This window comes from Podarcis cretensis, assembly GCF_951804945.1.
Source record: "Podarcis cretensis genome assembly, chromosome: 3".
Taxonomy (NCBI): Eukaryota; Metazoa; Chordata; class Lepidosauria; order Squamata; family Lacertidae; genus Podarcis; species Podarcis cretensis.
Window position 1 is genome coordinate 48,543,372 of NC_137172.1, and position 26,105 is coordinate 48,569,476.

A 26,105-nucleotide genomic window follows, 5' to 3' on the forward strand; every position below is an offset into this window, starting at 1 on the left:
TCTTTACCAGGCAGACCTCCCAGTCTCTTCTTTTTTGCACACTCGCAGCCCTTACTTTGACTGGCCTTGTGACAGCTTTATAATGTAAATTTCCCCATAATGCAGAGAGAATTCATTTGAAAGCCTCATGATTAATTTGTCGTGTTTGTTTTGAGGGCACGTTACTCTTTCCGGTAGAAGTCAAAGCCTACAGGCTACAAAGAATTAATTGCTGCAAAGAGCGATTCTCTGCAAGTGGCTAGGAGGAAGGTTAATTTTAAAACACTCTGCTAAAGCAAGTTCTTAAATACTGCAAAATACAAGTGTGTCTGGCCTCAGGCATGTGGAAGAGTTTCAGTCTAGTTGCTCTGTGCACTTGGTTTGGATTCATTCCCCAAAGTAACTAGCTGCAGAATGCTCTGTACTGTACAAAGGCATCTGTCTGAATACCTTAACGGTATCAGAGATCTCCTGGGCAATTACATCCATATCTGACAGTTTTCAACATCACAATGCTCTCCAAACTCTCTGCAAATGTACTCTGCACTCCAGGCTTTTTTGCTGGAACAGAAGCAGACATTATTGTAAAGTTCTTTAGCACTGAATGGCATCAAAAAAGCAGGCTTCGTTTCTCCCCAGCTACCAAGGTGATTTTAAATGACAGGGACATCCTTCAATTCTAGCAGTAAGCCGCCGATCCTTATTACTGATGCAGAGCGGATGCTGGCATTTGACAGGTTTCCACTGCTACGCAGCCACACACATTTTCACCAATACACAGTGAAACTCTGTGGGATTATGGGATATGGAGGTTTAATTATTAACGGCCAGCTAGGTGCCTCCAGAAGACGTTCATTCATAGCATTTTTATTCTTAAAATACACTTCTACACTGCAATCCAATGCAGATACATTTCACTAATTTAATCAGGGTTTATTCCCCAAAAAGCATATACAGAATTTCCACTGCTACGCAGCCACACACATTTTCACCAATACACAGTGAAACTCTGTGGGATTATGGGATATGGAGGTTTAATTATTAACGGCCAGCTAGGTGCCTCCAGAAGACGTTCATTCATAGCATTTTTATTCTTAAAATACACTTCTACACTGCAATCCAATGCAGATACATTTCACTAATTTAATCAGGGTTTATTCCCCAAAAAGCATATACAGAATTATAGCTTCAATACCTTTGATTGTTGTTTAAAATGTCTGTTCCTATGATGTAAAAAAAGGTAAAGGACCCCTGGATGGTTAAGTCCAGTCAAAGGCAACTGTGGGGTTGTGACGCTCATCTTGCTTCAGTCTGAGGGAGCCGGCGTTTGTCCACAGACAGCTTTCTAGGTCATGTGGCGCAACAGGACACCGTGATGGAAACCAGGGCGCACGGAAATGCCGTTTACCTTCCCGCCACAGCAGTATCTATTTATCTACTTGCACTTCGTGCTTTCAAACTGCTAGGTTGGCAGGAGCTGAGACAGAGCAATGGGTGCTCACCCCGCCGCATGGATTTGGACCACTGATCTTCTGATCAGCAAGCCCAAGGGGCTGTGGTCTAAACCATCTTTTCCTATGGTGTATCTGATCCAAAACTAGAGAGGAAGTAGGTGGAGCACATACAGCTCTGGGAGAACAGGGACCACCCATCTATCTCCAGTGTCAAGAAACTTTCCATGCACACAAAGGAGATGTTTGCTCAGTATATTTCCTGCATTTGAAGCAAATGGAGAAGGTACTGTGTCATTCTTTATGTCCACTGGAACTGGAATTACAAATGGGCCAGGAGAGAACTCAGCCTAGCCTTCTCTTGCGCCTTTAGCATCCACTTGATTTGTGGAAATGATCAGCCAACGTTTTAGCCCTGCTCAGATCTGTAGATCTAGTTGCTTTTAAAGACACAATTGATGTTGCTGGGCTTTTTTCTTTTTTTAAACAAGTTAGCAACCCTAACTATAACTGCTGTTTTTTAATAGATACCCTCTAGACGCATGAAACTTGTGTCATTGGTTGTGCTACAAATGAGTCCTCAGTGAAAGTTCAGCATAGAAAACTGGCTTGTACCAAGTGACTGCAGTGTTTCATCTTGTCCAGCAGCTCTACAGGGTTCCAAACAGGAATCTTTTTCCATCCTTACCTGCAGAATCCAGGGATTGTACCTGGGGCCTTCTGCGTCCAAGCACGTGTACCAGCCCAGAGCTACATCATGATGAAATCTAAGCAGTGACATAAGACTATTTCATGTTGGATATCTCCTTATGTTGTAGGAAAGCTCCTTTTAGGCTTAGCATTTAAAGCTTTAGAGCTCTTCTAAAAACTCTATTTCATTATTACTATGATAAACAGCCAGTTTTTCTTCCTCATTTGTGATCAGCCAGCCTTCCTTTCTGGCTTGGTACTTTCATCTGTCTCTTAGTATGGAAGTAAAAAATTCAGACAGCATTTATTCAAAAGTAATTGCTTAGAAATGATAAAGTAAAAAGAGTCTCCTTTCTGTAGTTAGTCTATCATGCCAAGATAATTTGAACTGTATCCGTTCTCTTCTCTCCCCCTCTCACAAATCAAACAACATATAATATATCCAATGTGGGATGTTCAGAGAAGGAGGAAAATGTTGCAGTTAGGTTTTATTGGCACTTGTTAATGTACTCAACAGCTGGCAATTTAGATCATGCCATAGAAGTCTACAGAAAAAGAAGAAAAGGAATGGGGGAAACATTGCCACATGGTGGCAGCAAATGTCTTTCAAGGCGCGACTATCTCTGCAGTGATCTAAACTCTGGTGCATCATTTAGATTAGAAGGTCATAAGGGAGGGACATCAGTCTTCTGAAGAAACAGGAGGGGTCTCTCGAGAAAACAGAATGGCAATAATTGTTATCATCTTCCACATCTTGATCTATCTTTTGAAGTATTTTTCAGAGAGTGCTAGTAAAGGTGATTGAAATTATTTGGGGTACAATCCAGAATAATTGCAGTTAACAAAGATACGATTTAACAGCACTTGAAGATATGTGTGTCTGTATATATAAAATTTATTTACACTCCACCTTTTCCCCTAAAAAACTCAGATAAAAATAAGAACTGCTAAAAACATGGGGAAAACAATCATTAAATTAAAACTGCATACAATTCTCACTATCCAAACTCTTGTCATATGAAAATTCACTTATCCAAACACAACAAATTAGTCCACAAACCTTGCTGTACACACTGCAGATGCAGATATCCAAACAGCTGGACCTGCATTTAGTACTGTAAACAAATAAGCAGCCTTAACCAAGCCTTACTGTTTTGTGTTTTGCTGCTTCGCAGCAGCCATTTCATCAGAAACCATGGGGCAAGGGTGGGTGGGGGGAGATAAGATAAATAATAGAGCATTTTTTCCTTCCTTGTTTGCCATTTGCAGAGTTTCAGAGGTTTTCCCTGGGTTTTCCCAGGTTTTCCCATCATTTTATGGTCAAATTCCCAGGGCCAGAAATGCATTAGAAATTAGAATAAGTGACTTGTTATGGGAATATTCGCCAAATGATTTGCTGAGAATGCGTTGTGTATAGATAGTGAGATCTGTGTATATATACATATTTTTTTAAATCTACAAAAATCACACCAGGCATATGCACGTTCTGTCTTAAAAGAGGCATCTCCCCACAAGATGGAATACCTCATTTCAGATGATGGGTGCCACCCTCAGCTTTCATATGTTTCTGTTTAAAATAGTTGTTGTTGTTATAGCTGCTGTCCAATTAATCTGGGATTGGCACCTTTTAAAATCAATCAAAACACTTTAAAAAAATCAGTTGAGTGAATGGACTAGTTCACTAAAGATTGGCTTCATGGTCTTGTGCAACAAGTGTCAACAGCACATTATTTTTACATTACTAACTGAATAATTAACTAAGCAGGTTTTTAACTGGCAGGACAGTCCAGTGGCATGTCTGCTCAGAAGGAAGTCACATTGAATTCATTGGGGCTTAACTCTCAGCTAAGTTTGCAGCCTGAATGCTGAAAATTCTATGTTCCTGTTCCATTTGCAGCCTAAATTAAGAGTTGGTAGAGATTTCCACTACCCTTCTGGAATTAAGCCGCATTGGTGCTTTAGTCCCTAGCAAGTGTGTTTTGAATGGTAGCCTTAAAAACTTGTTTCTCCATTTCAGTAGAGTGCCTTGTGCATGCTGCTTTTTTTCTGTATCTGAGGCCCTCAGTACTTGGATTAAAATACCAGTTGACACCGGTTTAGTCGTTTTGGTTCAAGCTACGTTTCCTGAAGCAACAGGATTTCCTGTGTACTGGTTATGGATACTCATGATGTACCTATAATGCAACAGATGCGCTAGATTGCTTTCCTTACCAAATTAAGCTATGTACAAAATCACACCGTAAATGAATTAATTTCCAGAGTGTCAGTAGAGGGCACTGTATACCTTTTGCATAGGTCATGCATACATACCATGCCTGTCAAGTAGATTGGTAGTTGCTAATTTACCTTTCGAAATGCATTCATTATTCCATTGCAGATATTAATTGTCTGTGGTAGCTATTTACATAACACAGCAGATTTTTAGAAATACCAAACCTCTTTTTCAAGATCCTACATTTATGATATTTTTGGGGGTGCATCTTTTACTTAATATTTTATTATATATTTTAAATACTTATAAAACACTAACACAGTGTCTAGATTTCTTACTGTTTATGCACTGTCATCTGAGATGGTACTTTAAAAAATAAAGTCAAGTGTGTGAATATTATAGCATTCAGGCTGAACAGGCTTTAAACAACACAGGAGTGGGGGGTGGGGGGAAGGAACATGCCAAAACTAAGTAGAGCAAGAAAAGAAGCAAAGGGGATGTGGCGCACCACCGTGATACAGAATGTGCCTGGTGGATTGGGCACCCAATGATTAGCAAAAACACATTCACCAAGTGGAGATCTAAAGGTAAAGGGTAAAGGGACCCCTAACCATTAGGTCCAGTCGTGACCGACTCTGGGGTTGTGGCGCTCATCTCGCTTTATTGGCCAAGGGAGCCGGCGTACAGCTTCCGGGTAACGTGGCCAGCATTACTAAGCCGCTTCTGGCGAACCAGAGCAGTGCATGGAAATGCCATTTACCTTCCTGCCGGAGCGGTACCTATTTATCTACTTGCACTTTGATGTGCTTTCGAACTGCTAGGTTGGCAGGAGCTGGGACTGAGCAACAGGAGCTCCCCCCATTGCGGGGATTCGAACCGCTGACCTTCTGATTGGCAAGTCCTAGGCTCTGTGGTTTAACCCACAGTGCCACCCACGTCCCAAGTGGAGTTCTAGTGCAAGTTAAAGATTAATGTCATGGATGGGCTGGATGCAGAGGAGCGGCTGGAGGCACCAGCCAAGGAACCCCCAAGGGAACTGCCAGAGGTTGAAGGCTCTGAACGAGGGTGGGACGACAATGCACTCATTGGTGCATTGTCAGAGGTGGAAGGAGCAGACTGTTGGTGGTGGAAGCTGAAGAGGTAGCGAGTTTAGTGAACAGGAAGAGACTATGGCAGAGCACCATTCAGATGCCGAGACAGAAGAGGAGAGGAGTGAGACCAGGAGGCAGAGAGGCTGGCTGCAGAAGATGCAGTCTCCCTCTCCTGCTGTGACCAGCTCCCCTCACCCTGGCCTCCTAGAACACGCAGAAAAATGAAATGGGCAGAGCAGAGAAGGGTGAGTGCGCAGGCACAGCCTGAGACTGCATGGGAAATGTTATGTATTCAGCGGTTTGTTTGCCTGAGCTTGAGTCTGGACTAAGGCTTCTGAGCCCCTGTGTTCTGATTCGATACAGAACATTTCAGGATTTGGGCCTCTGCCATTGGCCCTTAAACTCTGAGTCGTGATTCGCAGCTTGGAAGTTTAGACAGCCAATCACTTTGGGAGTGGGAGCGACCCAGGCCTTCAGGAATGTATATAAGCAGTTGCTTTGCCCCGTTGTCCAGTTCTGTTAGTTCATTAAAGGTTCCTGCTGTTATCACTGTGCCTTGCCTCATAGCAACCCACCTACACTTCAGGAAAGACTCTGGAGATAAGGAGTGGGCACTGGGAAGGTGTCCTCACAATTGCTTCAACAAGGCAAAACTTCCTTGAAAGAGTTGCTGATGTCACTAGACTGCGTCTTAAATCCCTCCTCAATTGGTCCCTTATGGCTCAGGTTCATGGCTTGTATCTACCAGAAGCCATACATTCGGTATTGTGGGCCTAATTCTGTAGAACTCTGCCCCAGCTGAGATCATACAGGCCCGCCTCCCTGTTGAACTTCAGACCTTTCTGCGATTAATTTAATTGATTTAATCCACTGTGTGCTCTTGGTAATCTCACTGTACAATGCTTAGAAGCTCTGGTGATTAAGTGGTATATATATAGCTGGAATAAAATAAGCAAAATATATTCACCTCTGCAAAGAAAGCATTCCCCATTATTTATGACTACTGCATTGCCGTCATCCTTGTATATAAAGCTTCTCTAAACTGTCTCTATAACTGAGGTTCCCTGTCCTTGCAAAATGCTACTTCCAGACAGTGACCTCTAAGGTACTGAGTGGCCTAGGTTTTAATCACTCTGCAGAAACTGGGGTGAGGTTTCATAAAACAATTTGGGGAGCTGCAGGTTGTACAAACACTCCCTCAATCTCCATAGCCTTTTCAGTGCCTTAATGAGGCACTCACTAAAAATTAATTCTAGTCCTTTATCTCCTTTTGTGCGCAGTGAAACCCATTTCAGCTCCTCTAGCACAACTACCTCAGAGAGCCAAGAAGCATCTTCTGATCATGGGCCAAGTGCGTTGCAACAGCAGCTGCTACTGATGGTGGCACGAAGAACCCTTTCTGAAACCCAACGGGTACCGTGTAATATCTCAGTTCCTAACACTTTGTATAAATATGTCCCAGGGAAGGAGATTTCTTTTAAATGGGCCTTTTCTGTTATTGCTGGGATTAGGGTGACTTGTTTAATAATCCTGTAAATATTGATGTACATACTTGACAGTTATTTCAGGATATTTGACTACTTTTGCATGCTTGTTCGGAAAAGATCCCATAAATACTCCCAGCAGGGAAGGAAGGCATTCCTTACTGATGGGGCCAGAGTGAACCTTTTCTGAAACCCCCACTCTTGCTGATTGTCTGGATCAGGCTGATTATGTATTCATTGTATTAATATATTCATTTATTGTTCATTATCTCTTTAGTTAATCTCCTGATGAAGAGCTGTTTTGTCTTGAAATGTGTAAGGAGAGTTTGCCTTTGTGTAGGATACACTGAAGTGTATATATAGGTGAAGCTTTTGTGGGTTTTTGGTTCAAGGTTTGTGAATTGGCAAATCTGATAGGATAGCTTCTGTAGGATAGCTTTTGGGATGACTGCTGTGTGAGTATAGGTGGGGAAATCTTATACAGCCGTACCTTTGTTTTCGAACAGAATGAATTCCGGACATCCATCCAACTTCCGAAACGTTCGGAAACCAAGGCACAGCCTCCAATTGGCTTCCGATTGTGCAGGAGTGCCAAAAACAATAGTGGAAGCTGCATTAGATGTTTGGCTTCCCCAAAAATGTTTGAAAACCGGAACACTCACTTCCAGGTTTTGATCATTTGGCAGCCGAAATGTATGAGTATCAAGCGTTAGACAAGCAAGGTACAACTGTATATGTATGTGTGTACACACACACACACACACACACACACACACGTATTCCTGTGCTTCCTGGGGGTGGTGTGCAACTGTTGGGGCTCTTGCACTTGGATCAGGAGTTTGATGGCCTGGGCCAACAGCCTAGCTAAGTGGGCTACAATGGAGGCTGGGATATTGGGGTAAATGGAGCACTTCTTCACCAGCTTCAGTCTGCCCTCAGCCAGCCCCCACCTTCCTGATTTCTCACTTGCAACAAGCCCAGGGGGTGGCCCTACCTGACAGATTCCTCTTCCCTAGTCTCAGCAAGGAGGAGGATGGGGACAAAAGTAGAATTAGTTGGCTCTGCCGGCCATTGGCTCCAGTTCCACTTCCTGTGCCATTGTTTATGTAGCCAAAATGCCATCATCCATGCACATGAGGCTGGTATCAGCAGACTTGTGGGAACTTCAAGGTCTGCAAAACCTTTGGAGGTGGGGAAACTCCTAAGGGGAGCAACGACAGGGAGAATCCACACTGCGGCATTTTCTTGCAGTTCCCACTAGTAAATGGTAAAAATTTGGCTTTCCGCCCTTGCCCATGTTCCTTCATGGTAGCAAGTATGTGCATGCAGAAAGTTTTCATTTAATTACTTCATGTGTTTTAATTCAGTTCAGCTTTTTTTGGTTATAACTATAGGTCATCACAAATATAAAAAAGGGGAGATCTCCATTAATTAATGAATGAGATGAGACTCCATTTTACTTCAATGCATGCATTTCTCTTCATCTTCTTTGGCAATCACTCATAGCCAAGTAACATTGTCTTCCATGAAGACAGTCTTATAAGTGAGTCCATAAGTGACTGTGGAGGCCAATTCCACACGTCCTTCTACAGTGGGGACATAGGTTTCTGGTTGGGAATTGATCATGGTGTGGGTTTGCCAAATGTGCCTTTCTCTTAGCATGTTTCTCCCTTTCATCTTGAGTTCAAGCATCTTCAGAGTCCATGGCACCTTTGGCAAAGGCTGTTCTCCGATTGGAGCACTCACAAGCCAGTGTTTCCCAGTTGTCGGTGTTTATACTACATTTTTTTAGATTTGCCTTGAGAGAGTCTTTGAACCTCTTTTGTTGACCACCAGCATTACGCTTTCCATTTTAAGTTCAGAGTAAACATGACTCCACATTTTGTTGCACTTCCCATTAGTAAATAGTAAACATTTCACTCTAACATGGGGTTTCTATGCATAAGAGACATTATTACTTGTTGATTTTTTTTAATTATACCATATGCTTCAGATTGGCCAGAAACCTTCCAAAATCTGGCCAGAATAATTCTCAAATAGAAGAAGGGGAGTTTTTCTTCACTAACTGATGGAGAAAGTTATTTTTCAGCTTTCACATAAAGAACAATGTTGTTGACATTTTTAAAAAAAATTAAAAAGGAAGTTAGAGCATATCCTTGCTTCCGCCGCCTATCAGCTGAAATAAATCCACTAAGAGCCCTTTACAAAGATAGTTTTCCCTTCGGGGAGGTGTTAGAACAAAGCATCTAGAAAAGAATCAGAAGGCATTGGTCAATATTGGTGCTGGATAGCTTGAGCCACAACAATGGTTTCAGAAGCAGCTTTCAAATTCACAGATACTGCAGATAATAACCCTTTCACGAGTCTTGAATGTTTATGTATTAGATGGCTCAGCATGAAGCAGTTGTGCAGAATGAAGAATCTGCTCCTAAATCTTTCTTGTTCTTCCATGAAGATGTTATTTTCTATTGTCCAGGCTTCAAGTTTAACTAACAGATACCTCGCATATATTTTAGCAACAGTATCAAACTGATTGATTGGTGTATAATTCAGTGGTAAAATTTTATCTTATCTTCTGTTTTATATATGGGAGTGGGTTTAATTCATTTTATTATTCATCAATTTGCTTTTCATTTGTTTTCACAGCCGATACATAACACTGGGCAACAATTTTTTACTTTTTGAATGTTGTCTAGATTTCTACAACTGATTTAGGGTATTTTTGCACTGCTGAATCAGGAAATGGCATCCGTTTCTCTCCATCAGGTCAGGTTTACTGTAAACTGAATGGTGGGCATTGATAAAGGTAAGTACACATAAATTGCATGTTGCTTCACCATTTTTCAAACTTCAGGGCTTGAACTTCCGTTTCTTGGAACTCCAGGAATGCTCAGCGGCAGGGAGGTCTCTCTTCAGAGTCCACCAGTAGTCAGCCATCATGACTGCGTCCCAGCGATCCTGATACCTGGTCTCCATCTCTTTCATGTCCTGATGGAATCTCTCCCCCTGCTCGTCAATCATTGAACCCAGGTTCTCAGGAAACCGGTCCAGATGTGAAAATAGGTAGTGCATCTTGACGCTCATGTTGCATCCCAGGTTTCTGAAAGCAGTCAGCATGTTGTTGACAAGTTCTGCATAGTTTCTGGCCTTATTGTTGCCAAGAAAGTTCTTCGCTACCAGAACAAATGCCTTCCATGCTTCCAGTTCCACTTTGTTCACTGAGTTTCCGAACTCTGGATCTCTGATGAGCTGACGGCTCTGAGGACCGTCAAAGATGCCAGCTTTCAACTTCTCCATGGTCAATCCTGGAAAAGCCTGGCACAAGTAAGTGAAGCAGTCGCCATCCTTGTCCAGAGCCTTGGTGAACTGCTTGATTAAGCCAAGCTTGATGTGCAGCGGTGGGAAGAGTATTCTGTCTCTGTCCACCAGAGGGTCGTTGATGACGTTCCTTTCTTTGCAAGGCACCAATTCCTCCCGCACAGGCCAGTCCTTCTTCCTGTAATGCTGAGCACGGTCCCTACTATCCCACATGCACAGAAAACATGGGTACTTGGTGAAGCCAGACTGTTGTCCCAACAAAAAGTTCACCATCTTCAGGTCAACATAAATATTTTTTTTTTAAAATATTTTTATTAAATTTTCACATTTTATCAAGACAAACATACACACATATAGACAAAGACAACACGTATAAAATTTCATAACCTTACTTTCCTAACCCCAGTTCTTGACCTCCCCCCACCCCCCCTTCATACATCCTAGTTCAGTTAAATTAACTCAGCAAATTCATATCTCTCATCCTTTGCATATTATTATTGTGTATATATATATATATATATATATATATATATATATATATTTAAAAAACCATTTACTTGGCCAGATTTTACTTATCCAATTTTCTTATAAATGTTAAAGCCTTTTCTAAGGTCGACTCGAGTTCCTTCCACGAATTTCCCTTTAATCTTAAAAATAGGTCATAGTAATCAAACACAAAAGTCATAAAGATTTAAAAACAAGTTCTCCCTCCCCCCCCCCCAGCCCCGGTTTCTGTCCCTTCCAAATGTCCCCACATCCATAACAACAGTTTTTAGCCTGGGTTCCTCACATCTGAGGCCTTTAAGTCCTTGTCAGTCTCTCTTTGCCGATCTTGTTGGTAGCCCTCCTCATTGGTCCTCAGGTTTTGGGGAAGTTCCAGCTCGGTCTCATCAGAATTTCTTCCATCCAAAATACTTGACACCAGCTGCTGCAGAAGATCAACCAATCCATACTCAAATAGGAAGCCCCAGTCATATTTCTTGTTTCTTTTAAATTCAGATATTCCAGATGTTCCAGGTGCTTCCTCCCTCCTCTTTCGCATCTTTCGCAGATTTGTAGTCCAAGGGTCTTCTTCTTTGTAATCTAACAATGTAGGCTTGTGGTTGGTAGTCTCCATCTGTACTAGCCCTTGCTCACTCTCCCCCTGTTCCAAAGCTATCTCTTCTGATTCAGCTGCAGGTTTTTCCCCGGTCAAGTCCATTGTACCTTCAGCAGAGTCATTTATTTTAGAGTTCAAGGTTATGAGTTGTTTACTCATGACCGTGGTCTGCTCCTCCAGTTTTCCCACAAGAAAAAACATTCTTTCTAACTCTGCCTGTAATTTTCCATCTGCAGCCATTGCAATGTTTCAATGTTTCCCCTAGGGGGATTCTAGTTACTTAATAGTCTTTTCCAATAGTCCTTTACTTTGTTATTTCCCTACTTTATCTCCAACCACTTTAGTTCAAATATAACAAATTAAGTCCAAAAAGTGTTAAATAATAGAGTTTTTAACTTTCGCTGCCCGTTTGACAGCTCCTTTGACAGCTGTCAAACTCCTCGTTCCTTTTTCTCCAGCTCACATAAAGGACACCCCCGGGTCTGGGGAGGTTCAAACAAAAACTTCTAAAAATCCACTCTTACTCTCCAGCACACATCTTCTTCTGTCAAATTCGTGCAAATATTATCTTTTACAAAACACCAAAGAAAGAACTCTCCACCTTAGTTCTCCGATCTTTGCTTTAAAATTTCTGTAGGCAGGGGGGTGCGGACTTCCCTTTAGCACATCCCCCGATCGTGCCGAATTCAAAGATAAAATTTTTTGAGTCCAAATTCCAATCTACTCACGGATTAATTAAAGTCCGAATTTCAGGGAAGAAAGTCAGCGGTCTCCGGCAATGGCTCGCGGCTTCGCTCCACTGCAGTAGCGGTCTCAGGTCAACATAAATAAACCACTTATGCTGATCATAATCAATTTTCTCCAGCACATACTTCACCGCTTCATAGTTCTCCTTCAGTGTACTCGAGTGAGCCAGGGGTATAGAGGCAAACTGGTTGCCGTTGTGTAGCAGAACACATTTCAGTGATCGCTGTCAATGAACAGTCTCCAATCTTTGGGTTCGTACTGTGGCACTCCAAGCTTGAGCAGAACCTGCGCAATATCTGCACAGTACACCAAGTCCTTCTCTTCCGAGAAAAAATGGAGGTACTCTTGATGCCTGTTGCGGAAGAAGCTGATGCAAGCACTGTCAGAGAGGAGGTTTTTTTCCTTCAATCTGGATGCCAACAGTTCAGCAGAGTCCTTTGACAAGCTGAGGTCGCGAACTAGATCATTCAACTCCTTTTGGGAAAATGGATGTGGAGCATCATCTTCAAGAACCACTTCTTCTTCTTCATGTCCTTCAACACTGGAGGCATCTTCATCACTAATGTCAGGAAGTTCTCCAAAGATAGGCACTGGAATTTCATTACAATGAGCTACAGGACGACGTGCTGATTGAAGATCAGGATACTTAGTGGGGCAGCTGCCCCATTAACTTAGTTTTGATCCCCCAACTTTATGCTTTGCTGCACCAATTTATGGAAGATTTCGAGGGTTTATTACTTCAAACTGATCCCTTTTCGACATAATCACCCAGAACTATCGGACCTGAATACTTCTTGTCATTAAAATAATCATTTCCAATCAAAACAATTATTCGACATGGCATTTTACCCCCACCAACTTCTTCTAAAATGCTCCACACAAGCGTACATGTGAACAAAAACATAAAATAACGACATGTGGCCATAGCTCAAAAACTTGACCTGATTGAGCAAAACCAATGTGATTTTTGGATTCAGCGCATCAGATTTGTCCTAAATCAACTGAAAAAACACAGACAACAAATTTGTTGTTGACCAGTGTAATTAGTTCATTCATTTTCATTTCCCATTCACTGTCGTTTTCTACTTCCTTAAGTGAAACTTAGCTACATACTCTTTAGCTGCCTATAACTTTAGTGTTTTACATTTTGAAAAATGGCATGGTATTTTTTAGCCTCTTTCAAACTTTCCAAAGGATCAGACCTACCACATTCCAGAAAGATAGGACAAAGTATACCCATGTTATAGGCAGTTTAAAAATACACACCTTGTCACTAATGAGCTATGAATGAAGTGAATGGGAAATGAATGGGGGTTTTTTAAATCAAAACTTATTCATTCAAAAGTCTACTCACTTTTTCAATAGAAACAAATGAAATAAAATGGGGCTTTCTGCCTGTTCCATTCCAGACTTTGGCTTTTGAACTCAAGGATTCTAGAGTGGAGAACATCCTCCCTAGGGTTTATTTTAGGTCAACTTCTGGCCTTGTTAACTTGTATTATTCCGTCTGAATGTCTTATTCTGATGTAATATAATACATGACTGTAGCATTGTAGGAACCATACCATTGACGCAAGTATTACTTTGGAAGTCGACGGCTGTTAGATTTGGAGCAGGGGCAGGATAGCAGTCAACCTGTAACTTTAAAACAGGATCTGACTGCCCAATGAAAACATAGCTTATTTTTTACTGTGGTAATTTTTCATTAGAAAGTATGTTAAACTTTTTAGATGATGGTTTTGATTCCGAAAGGTTAACCGATGATTAAATTGAACAATGTTTTTTAAGGAGCAGAGAGTAGTTAGAAAACAATTTTAGTATTTCAGAGAAATAAAGGTCAAAGGAACTTATTCCAGCATCTTACAGTAATTGAGTTTGTGGTTTGATAGATTCAAATCACATACAAAGCCTAAAGGTCAAAGAGCAATCTTGGCTGAAGTGGGCTCAATAAGTATTTTGTTTCTGTATATTGTAAATGGTCTGTGGCACAACTTTATGACTACAATGAAAGATAGACTAGTTTCTTCTATGCACACAAAATTGGGTTTTATTCATGGTGCAAGCAAAATGAAATCTATTTTTAAGAAGTTCAATATAGAGGCTCGTTCAAAAGTATCCACTGGAAAAAGAAACCAGTATGAAATTGCATAGCTTTCTCTTAGGCAATACACAATTATATTCATCTTTTATTTTATTTTAAAGCATCTCAGTGAAGACCTTGAGGATTCATCATGTTCATCGGCACAAAAGAAAATTAACAGGCAGTTTTACAAATTTATCGTATTTCCTGGCAAATGGATAAAAATCTGGTATGATCGACTTACCTTGCTGGCCCTGCTAGACAGGTAAACTTTTCTTTTTTTAAAATTACTATTTTACAGTGACATTTATTTGTTCCTTAGAATAGGGCTGGCATTTCAGATTCTGGGAGGTAGACCAAAGGGACTTAAAAGGAGGCGAAGATTCGGTGTGAAAGGTCTACTCGCAGATACGGTAGAGATTAAATTGTGAAACACTAGCATATTTTTGAAGAAAATTCATTAGGATATTTTCTTGTTTCATTGTCAGTTAGCAGCCTTGTGCTGGGCTTTGCTCGGGAATGCCAAGAAACCAAAATGTTTTCGACGCAAATAAACTAATTTTGAAAATGCACAAAGGGTTTTTAATATCTTTGACAATGCTAACGTTTATATAGACCCATTTATTGTAGCAATCATACAGAAACTGTGGGTTGCCAGAAATGCACGTGCTCCTAAGGAATAATCACATGTAATTTGAAACATGGGGAACATTGATGGTCTTCCTACCTTTTTTAAAAATAATACCCTTGCCTGTCACTCTGACTCAGCAATATTTTGCATGTACTGTGACTTCAGTACACACATCTTGCTTTCTCACTCGTAAGGGCTGTTCTGTTTCCTTTGGTTGTGGGGGCAGGCGACAACTTTGCACAAAGAAGCCATCTAAGGATGGAGTATTGTGTCTTCATCAGGGCATAATACAGATTTGTTTTAGGGCATCCAGAGAAGGTTAAGCCTGATGCAAATAACTGAGATGTTGTTATTATTATTATTATTATTATTATTATTTATTGCACAGTTATGGACTTAAATTCTATTAGTTTCACTTAATTTCTTTAGTTAGCACATTGCACCTCCCCCCTCCTCTCCCTAATGTTGCTATAAAGATATGTTATACATATGGTTGTATTTCTTCTTTGAGTAAAATACTTGTGTTTTATTTCTATAGGACAGAAGATATCAAGGAGAACATTTTGGCAATTCTACTAGTAATCCTTGTTTCTTTTCTTGGCTTTGTAATTATGAACCAAGGTTTTTGTAAAGACATTTGGATCCTCCTGTTCTGTCTAATCATGGCAAGCTGTCAATACTCCCTTCTAAAGGTAAAAGTAAAAAAAAGAGACAAGTTCAACAAACACATATGGGGTCCTGTAATTCGCTGATAGCTAATGCGGTGAATCTTGTTTTGTTTTCAGAGCATTCAGCCTGATCCTGCCTCACCAATACATGTAAGTTTCATCCAACAGATAAAAGCTTTTACCGGTGACATATCTATTCTGTCAGTTGGTTCAGCTGAATTTCTGGAAATAGTTGAAATAAGCCATCTCTTTAGAATCCTAACTCCATTTTTCCAACTTAAAAGTTATTCTGATGATAGATACAAAGTAATTAGAAGAAGACTCAGGTTGACTGACTTGCATGTGACACATGTTTTCTCCTTGCTAAATTAACTTGTACTTTGTCATTCTGCATGTCTGATTCACCCTTTTTGCATGAGCACCAAAGTACTGTAGCACTTTGGGAGAAGCATAATTAAAGAATCAAAACTGGAGAGTTATGATATATACTAGGAATGTTTTTATCAAGTGGCATCAAGCTGAGATGCATGGGATCTGCTAATTGCAGGAACAGAATTCACTTATTCCCAGCTGACAAAGTGTGGCTTCTGATGTTACTCAGAAGCATTGAAGGAAAATGTGCAAATGACTTGCACATCTCCTTTCCATGCTTCCAGACACTGTCTGAAGCAGTGACTCACATCCTTCTCTCCATGGGGAGATGTGTGCTGGATGTGCATCTTGAAATCACACATCTCCCCCAGTTTTGCTGCCTGAGTCATTTGTTTTGGATGTTAAATGGGTTTCTGGTAAGATGAGTTATGCAATTACTTGCTCATCTACTTATTTGGGCTTACACAGGTGATATCTAAAGTTGCCCACAGGCCATTATAGAGGGTTCTAAAAATCCGGGTAGCCATTATTATAGTGAGCAGAGAATAAGGATTTCCCTTTTTAAATTGGCCTTGGTGTACAGAATTCTTGGAGACTTATTAGTGATGGTAACTATGAATTTAAGCCAGAATTGAAGCCAGAATTCAATTTGTTGCCAGTTTTAACTTGTCCTCACTCAGGGCTCAGGGTAGAATTTAATGTACTATTTGATTCTCTGCAGTAAAAGGTGTGGGAAAGGGGGGGAAAAGATTGTGGCATGTGACTGTTTAGATACTTATTGATACTTATTTTGTAGGTTATCAGCTGGCTAGGTTTAATGCTGATTAGAAAACTGATGAACCCCCCCCAGCAAATAATTGATTTGCTACTTTTACACACAAAATAATATGTAAAATAAAACTCAACATGCACCAGTGGACAATATCGTTAGATATAGCACTATGTGTGTAACCTTGAACTCACATACTCTAGTATTGTGTGTGATGTGCTTCAGAAATGGTTGGAAGCCTGATTTTTTTTTAAAAAAATTGGAAATTGTTGACAATGCTGGTTGAATTAGTTAATTATGTCTGCCTTGTTGAGCATAGACAGAATGGCATTTCTGTGGCTGTTAAACCTATTTATTTTATATGCTCGTATGCCACACAATAAACAAAGTATCTAGGCAGTTAACATACCCATAAAACGGCAAAAAAGTGCTTAACATCTGGACTGTAGTACACAATAGAAACTGGGTTGAGCCATATATCAAAAAAAGTTTGTGTAAACAGATGAGTCTTGAGCAAACATCTGAAGCAAAGTACTGATGGTGTCTGCTTAATATGAATAAGGCAGGGGCTTCACGACTGGATGCAGACATACTGAATGCCCTGTTTCTTGTAGAAGGAAAGCAAGCATCATTTGACACTCTTAACAGTTCTTCTCCAGCTGAGCATAAAGACCAGGCAGGAATGGGGCAAGTTAGTCCAAAGCTGTTCAGAGCTGTATATACTATCAGCAGAATCTTGGATTTGACATGATAGCTAGTTATATGCAGTTGAGTTATATGCTGGTGATGGGAAGCTGCCATCAGCAACTAGGCAGCTCCATTCTGGTCTCGTCACAGCTTCCAGATCAAACACAACAGGCCCATCTAGAATGAATTAACGTAGTAGTCTGATTTTGAGGTTGCCAACACCTGAATCACAGTGACCAGGAATCGAGGAATGGGTGTAGTTGTCTCACCATACGAAGCTTATAGAAAGGTATTCTAGCCACCTAGACCACTTGGGCCTCAGTGATATAGATGGATCCAGGAGTACCCCTAGGCTGTGAACCTGGTCTCTCAGAGGAAGTGTGACCCTGTTCAGAATAGGTAATCCCCTGGACACAGAAACCACCCACCCAGAGCTCCCGCATTTTACCAGGAATTAAGCTTTATTTATTGGTCCTTATCTTGCCCACTACTGCATCCAGGCACCAATCCAGTCCTTACACAGTGCCACCTGATTCAGATGTAATAGGGAAGTAAGAGCTGAGTTTCATCTGTGCACTGATGACACCTCGTCCTCGTGACTGCTTCTAGAGGTTTCATCGAGATGCTGAAAAGCATTAATGAGAAAATAATACCCTGTGATACTAGATGCCATAAACACCATGGGGCCAATGACTTCTCTCAGTACTACCCTCTGGGCTTGACCCTAGATTCTATAATTGCAACCACTAGCCCAATATTATCAACTTTTGAGTGGCACCCACACTTAACTGGGAATGAATCTGGGATCTCTCTCACTCATTTGTAGCTCTTCCCAAATTTGTATAAGCCCTCCCTTGCATCAGTCAGAGACTGTAAAACTCGAATCCAGAACTCCATGGGTTCAAACTTAAAGACTCTGCATGATCCCAAATCACCAAGTCATTTTGCTGTCAAAGTTCACTGCAATTCATGTCACAGCTAACATGCAAATTAGCTAATCCTGAACTTCATTGTGTTTCTTTTCCCTGCAAGCATAAATAAATCACAAAGCATATGGAATTGCTAGATACATCAGAGCTGAAAGGCATTTCATGCTTAGATGCAAACTGGGCATTGCTATTAGAGAGCACATTAGTTTCTAGTTCCAATCATTACTACATATGATTTCCAGTGATTTATAAGAAATAAATATTCAGACCTCGCTAAAGAGGTAATTTTCTCTGTGCTAAATGTAAGTTCTGTTTGTCAGTTAAACCATATAAAGTAGCATGAGCGGTAATCAAATCAGTTGCATGGGCAGACATTAATAATGTGCACATTTGTTTTAAAATGAAAAGAAATTGGCTTAATCAAAATTGCATTATAATAACATCAAAGCCTGATTTGAAAGTACTGGCAGAGACAAAGCACCTAATGATTTTTAATGAAAGCATTTTTCTAATGCAATATTGGGGACCTAAGTTCAGCAGTGGTAGTCAAGTTTTATTGAAATACTAAATTTATGATTTCTTTTATGAAATGCTATTATATAGGGAAACCTGCCCTATTTTTGATTTCACTGATTCTGATGTCTTTTTAGTATGGCCATTTCTTTCAAACCACCGTGCTGTGCAATTATAGGCTCTGCATATCCCCTGTTTTGCAAAAGCTTTGGGAAGAAAGTCTGTTGTGCCCATCATGACTGTAATATGAGCACCCTCTCCACCCCTATCGCCAGCTATATCCAAACAAATAACTCAGTCCTATGAACATCTGGATGGAATCTATGGATGGATCTCCACCAACAGGATGCTCCTGTGGAAGAATGGGAGAAGCACTTATAGCTGATTCTCTCTGCAACCTCCTATGCACCCCCTGAAAATCTGTTTGGAGTGTTAGGGGACCCTCTGGAACTGTGTGGGAAGAAACTCGACGGGCAAGGGCCGAAGGCAGAATCAACAAAAGTCACCTCACATACAACCTTCCTCCAGCAGTGAGCTTCCACTGGATCTCAGTTCCTTCATGGAACAGAAGAAGGAGCCTTTCTGTTTGCAGAGGGGGAAATCCCACCAATCGTTGGGATTGCATGGATATGCAGGGGACTGGAAAAGAGGGTGCAGCTACATTGCTCATCCATGCTGCTTTTAGCTGTCATGTTAAGCTCAGTGGCGGAGCTTCATGCTCTGGCATCGGGGGCGGAGAGCAGGTGGGGGCAGGGCTGGTGCACGTCTTGGGGGTGTGGCACCCCACCAGGATCGCTTTGTCCAGGACGGTGTGCTCCCTCTGCACCCCTCTTCCTCCGCCAGTGGTTAAGCTAAGACAAGGTTTAATTGATGCCACACAATCCATAGGTGTTCAGACCAAAGTTCTTTCCAGTCCATCCAACATCCTGTGATTCAGGCCCTCAACATGCCTCATAACAACAAAAGCACAAGTCTGCTAAAACTGGATCAGTACCAAACTAAACAGCATCGTCATAAAACAGAAGGGACTTCTCTGCTAACCAGATCACCCTTCCCCAAACGCCTTGTGAAAGGAGATCATTTTGACCAGCCTCCTGAAAATCTGAATGGACTTTGGAAGAAGGCTCCATAAAGTTTTTGCGCTTCTACTTTCCCTTCTCTTCCACGCCCAAGTCTTCTTCTTCTTGTTGTTGTTTTCAAAACCTCATTTATATTTTTCAGATAGCCTTACAGCAGCTTTTCCCCTGACAAAATGGAAAAGCAAGGCACATATATAAGAGATCTGAAACAGAGCAGTGCTGCATAATGTGTTACAAGCACCAACATTTTTTCACATTTTATAATACATGCAAATGAAAGCACAGGCACCCTTATGAACGGCTCCGCAAGTCGGCATGACAGGCTGCCATATTGTACTTCTTCATAATTCACAGAATTGCATTAAAGTGAAAGCACACAAGGCAGGTTGATGCTAATGCCAGGACACACAACAGCAGGGAAATTAAAGAATGATTAGAGTCCCCACATGTTTGCCCTTCAGTATTAAAACAGCTGGGGGAGACTTGGCATAACTGTCCCTAGGATTTTTATGTGAGAGCTATAAGTGCTCTTCATCTCAGGCTGTTTCCGTGGGTTTTGCAGTTTTGAAAATTTGCACAGACTTCTTAGTTGGGGGTGGAGTGCCCCTTCCAATGTTACGTTAGCTGGGAGCTGCTGTGTGGGTCCTTTCTGTGTCCTTCCATACCAGTGGGTATCTGACAGCGCACAGGAAAAGTGAAGATCACAGCTTCTTCTGCTGCCACTTTTGAGGTTTCCAGTATGAATCAATGCTGATCTTCCTATGTATCTGTCAGGGAACTGCCATCGGAAGGACAGGTGGTGAGAAGGCTTCAGGAGAATAGGAGAGCCTCTTCTTCAGCAGAAGAGGGAACCAGTAGGGGGAGTGCGAGAGCTCCAAAGGAAAGGGAGTCGGAGGGGAGGCTCTGGGATACTTCCAGTGGGAACAGCGAGGAGGTATCAGAACAGCCCTTAAGAACTCCCACCCCCCGCCGGAAACTGTCACGCAGGGAATCCAGGAGGCGCATGTCTGTGAAACAGCTTTTATGTTGGAAACGCTTCCGCAAACGCCCACTGTCAGATTCTACCAGCGACTGAGGGAGCCATGCTCAAGGGCTCCTCTCAAGGCAGGGTTTCACTAAACTGAGTGAGCTCTGAGGGATCGAGTTTCAACGCACAAGCAGCTCATTATCCCACCACAGCAATCTGACAGTCCCTGAAAGCAGCTTGTGCAAAGAGAGGCATCATGAGCAACCCAGCCGGAGCCGGAGATGGGGGAGCAGCTGCAGCCGGTCCTAGCCTGGAAGAAAGGTACAGGATGTTGGAGGTACAGTTAGCTCTGCAAACGGCGAGGTTGGAGGAGAGGAGGGCTCATGATGCAGAAAAGGGGAAAGCCGCCCAGCTCTCGAGGAAAGTGCCAGGACTGGTGCAGAAGTTTGGGGGTGATCCCAGGAATTATCAAGCCTTCAGGACTGAGATGCAATATGCCCTCAATCTGCAGTTTGATGATTTTCCTGATGAGGATTCGAGGGTTGCTTTTGTGATTGGGCATCTCGAAGGCCCGGCCAGAGATTGGGTGAGACCACTAATGGCAGCCAATAATGAAGCCCTAAGGGACACAAGGAAGTTTTTTCGCGCCATGGATCTGATGTTTTCCAGCGAGATTGAGCAGGGAGTGGCGCGCAGGCAGTTAATGGCGTGTAAACAAGGGAACCGATCTGTCCGTGAGTACTGGACTGAGTTCACCATGTTGATCCATAAATTAGGATGGGATTTGTCAGCGGAACCGATACAAATGCTGTTCGAAGAAGGACTATCTTCGGCAGTGAAAGACGAACTTTCCCGGGGGCCCAGGGCGGAGTCTATGGACCTTCTGACTAAATCAGCGCTGGCCATAGGCTCACGCCAGGAGGCCAGAGCCTTGGAGAAGCGGGAAGGGAAAGGGGAGCGTTGGAGGGATTTCCGCATTCCAGAGATGCCAGAGCAGCCTTCTCTGCCAGCAGAGCCGATGGAAATCGGAACAGCGCGCGCGCGCGCAATTTCAAACCCCAGTGAAGGGCGGAAGAAGGAGGGAAAAGGCGCCAAGAAATGTTTTCTCTGCCAACAGCCAGGTCATTTTGCCAGAGTTTGTCCGCAAAGAAAGGAATGGCAAGGAATGGCGGGAGCTGTTGGGGAGGAGGGAGAAGGAGCTAAGGAGCAAGTAAAAGCCAACGCCTGGCTGCCACCGACGGGGCACAGCAGCCAGGCCAAGGAACAGTAAATGTGCCCACGCCAGAACCCCCAAGACCAGCTCTTGTAATAGAGGTATTGCTGGAGCTGGCAAACGGACACCCACTAAAAGTGAAGGCGTTACTAGACTCAGGCAGCTCCTGCAACTTTATGAGTAAGGAGTTTGCAGCCGCCCATCAGATACAAACCATTCCTTTAAAAAATCCCCTGCAGGTGACCACGATTGATGGGAGGGCGCTGTTGGGGGGAGAAGTAGACCAGCAAACTGTCCCCATGACAATGAGGGTGGCAAGACACACAGAACGGATAGCGTTTAATATAGCCACGTTGGGAGGAGCGCCCATCATTTTGGGGATGAGCTGGCTAGCGCTGCATGATCCGCTTGTGGGATGGCACCAGAGAGTGGTTTCCTTTGGGTCAGCACATTGTATGGGACACTGCACAGAAAGAGGGGGCCAAGTGGGGACTCAGGCCACGTTAGCAAAGATAGAAGCAATGGAACAAGGTAGGGTACCACGACAATATGCAGATTTGGCCGACGTCTTCAGCGAAAGGGAAGCAGATAAACTACCCCCGCACAGACCCTTTGACTGCCAAATCAACTTACTTCCAGGGGCGCAATTGCCAGTGGGCAAGGTGTATGCAATGTCTGACAGAGAAATGCAGGAGCTAAGGGAGTTTATTGACAAAAACCTCAAGCGTGGGTTCATCAGGGAGTCACGAGCGGTGGGGGGTAGTCCAGTGTTCTTTGTAGACAAAAAAAACTCGGACAAACCGAGATTAATTGTGGATTTCAGGGCCCTAAACGCAGTGTCCGAACCCGTGAGCTTCCCTATGCCCAGAATCGATGACATTCTGACCCGGGTGAGAAAAGGGAAGATTTTTACCAAGCTGGACCTGAGGGGGGCGTATAACCTGATACGTATGAGAAAGGGAGATGAGTGGAAAACCACTATGTTCACCCCCTTGGGGGCATTTGAGTACTGCGTTATGCCCTTCGGCCTCCAGGCGGGTTCCGCAGTATTTCAATCATTCATGAATCACGTACTAGGACCATTGCTGTACAAGAACTGCGCTGCGTTCTTGGACGATGTACTGGTGTACTCGGAGGATGAAGAGCAGCATGTGCGAGATGTGCGAGAAGTACTGAGCAAACTGCAAGAAAACCAGCTGTGGGTGAAACTGGAGAAGTGTCAGTTCCACACCAGGGAGGTGGAATTCCTTGGGTACCGGTTGTCGGACAAGGGGCTGGCCATGGATCCTAGCAAGGTGCAAGCGGTGCTGGAATGGAGGCCACCGAAAACTAAGAAAGATGTGCAGAGGTTTTTGGGGTTCGGAAACTTCTATCGGAAGTTCATCAAGAACTTCGCCCATTTAACAGCCCCCATCACGGATTGTCTCAGCAGTAAGAAGAAATTTGTTTGGACGGAAGAAGCGCAGCGAGCTTTTGAAAGTTTAAAGAGGGCGTTTGCTTCGGAAGAACAACTCTTACACGTGGATCTGCAGCAGCCGATGAGGGTGGAAACCGACGCGTCTGACAGAGCGGTGGGGGCCGTGCTTCTGCAGCCAGGAGCGAATACGTCGGAATGGAGGCCGTGTGCCTTCTTCTCGAGGAAATTGAACAAGTCTGAGAGGAATTATACAGTGTACGACAGAGAATTACTCGCTGTCCACGAAGCGTTCAAGAGATGGAGACACCTGTTGATTGGAGCGCAACACAAGGTTCAAGTGCGGACAGACCACAAAAATCTAGAATACTGGAGGACAGCCCGAGTGTTGAACCAGAGACAAGTAAGATGGGCGCAAGAGTTCTCCAAGTTCAATTTTGAGATTCGCTACGTGCCAGGGGCTGAGAATGTCAGGGCGGACGCTCTCTCCAGAAAACCTGAGTACTTGGAGGGGGAAGGAGGGGCGGAAGAAAGACATATCATCTCAGAGGACCACTGGGTTTGTGGGGCGGCATTGGTGGGGCAAAGAGAACTGGTAGAGGGTATTGAAAACGATGAATATGCCCAAGAGAAACTTAGGGAACTCAGGGAGACAGGTGAGAACGCAGGGGGGTTTGAGGAAAAGAACGGAAAACTATATTACAAAGGGGCGCTCTACATACCAGGTGGGGAACTAAGAGGGCGGGTGCTTAAGCAGTTGCATGACAGCCCCACGGCGGGGCACTTCGGGCAGCACAAAACCATGTGGTTGGTTACCAGGGAGTTTTGGTGGCCCAAGGTGCGGGAGGACGTGCGGGAGTATGTCAGGGGATGCGACAGGTGCCAAAGAGCAAAGGGAGAGAGGTTGGCGCCAGCGGGGTTATTAGAACCCTTACCCACCCCAGAAAGGCCATGGGAGATGGTATCCATAGACTTCATGACCGATCTACCGAGATCCAAAGGGAAAACCGCGGTCATGGTGGTGGTAGATCTACTAACTAAGATGTGCCACTTTATAGCTTGTTCACATGCAGTGACAGCGGAAGAAACCGCAAGGTTGTTTGTGGAGCACATTTTTAGGTTGCATGGCGTCCCCTTGAGGGTTTTGAGCGACAGAGGAAAACAATTTACTTCTAGGTTCTGGAGGAAACTAATGAGCATGTTGCATGTGGAGGTAAGTTTTTCCACCGCCAGACACCCAGAAACAAATGGGCAAGCAGAAAGGGCAAACGGGGTTTTGCAACAATATCTGAGGTGTTATGTAAAGGACAGAGAAACGGATTGGGTGGACTGGTTACCTCTGGCAGAATTTGCCTACAACAATGCGGAGAACGTGTCCACAGGGATGAGTCCCTTTCTAGCCAATTATGGGTGTTATCCTCGGGCGTTTCCAGGAGAGGGCGGGGGAAGGTGGAGTGTACCTGCAGCGGAAAATTTTGTTGAAGAGATGGAAGCGATCCACCGTCAGCTCCAACTCAACTTAGAGAAAGCCAAAGAAGAATATAAGAAGCAAGCTGACAGAAATAGGAGGGAAGGCGAAACCATAAGGGTGGGTAACCGGGTGTGGCTATCCACCCAAGGACTGCCGTTCAAGGGAGGGTGTAAGAAATTGAGACCCAAACGGTTGGGACCCTTTGAGGTCATACAGCAGGTGAACCCAGTAGCATTCAAACTCCGATTGCCCAGTCACATGAAATTGCATCCAGTGTTTCACAGGTCATTACTGTCGCCATACAGAGAGGGGTGTGAGTGGGGGGAACATGAGAGGGAGGTCACCCGGACACCCGTCATAGAAGAGAGAGAACGCAACATGGATGTGGCAGGGATCATTGATTCCAGGTGGAAGGGGAATCAGGTGGAATACTTGGTAGAATGGGAGGGGGAGGAAGAGTCAGAAAACGCATGGGTACCGGCAGAGGAAGTCAAAGACGAGATTTTAATAGAAACGTTTCATCGGCGTTTCCCAAGTAAACCACAACCAGTGGCAAGGTTTAGGAGGGAACACTTCGGGACTACAGATGAGGAAGGGGAATTTGAAGGGTTCCCAGAGTCGGAAGTGGAGGTGGAAACAGATTCCGACGAAGAAGAGGAAGAGGGGGAAAGAGGCGGTAGGCCGTGGTTAGAAGTGTTTGAATCCTCGGAGGATGAGGGGAGTTCCTTCCAGGGATTTCCGTCCTCGCCGCCAGTAAGAAAAGAGGCGGGAGGGGGTGAAGGGGGCCCTGGGGGGGAGGTGGATGTCAGGGAACTGCCATCGGAAGGACAGGTGGTGAGAAGGCTTCAGGAGAATAGGAGAGCCTCTTCTTCAGCAGAAGAGGGAACCAGTAGGGGGAGTGCGAGAGCTCCAAAGGAAAGGGAGTCGGAGGGGAGGCTCTGGGATACTTCCAGTGGGAACAGCGAGGAGGTATCAGAACAGCCCTTAAGAACTCCCACCCCCCGCCGGAAACTGTCACGCAGGGAATCCAGGAGGCGCATGTCTGTGAAACAGCTTTTATGTTGGAAACGCTTCCGCAAACGCCCACTGTCAGATTCTACCAGCGACTGAGGGAGCCATGCTCAAGGGCTCCTCTCAAGGCAGGGTTTCACTAAACTGAGTGAGCTCTGAGGGATCGAGTTTCAACGCACAAGCAGCTCATTATCCCACCACAGTATCCAAGATCTTCCGGCATTGCTGTG

The 26,105-nt window shown here is 43.6% G+C and overlaps 1 protein-coding gene across 1 annotated transcript in view; it reads left to right on the forward strand.

Annotated features, from left to right (window-relative positions):
• PCNX2 (pecanex 2) overlaps positions 1–26,105 on the forward strand; it is a 119,308-nt gene that overhangs the window by 12,611 nt on the left and 80,592 nt on the right. Inside the window, exons 9-12 of the mRNA XM_079971845.1 lie at positions 6,704–6,836; positions 14,274–14,416; positions 15,321–15,474; positions 15,568–15,600. Coding sequence (XP_079827971.1) covers positions 6,704–6,836; positions 14,274–14,416; positions 15,321–15,474; positions 15,568–15,600 — 463 coding nt within the window. The remainder of the gene's footprint in view (positions 1–6,703; positions 6,837–14,273; positions 14,417–15,320; positions 15,475–15,567; positions 15,601–26,105) is intronic.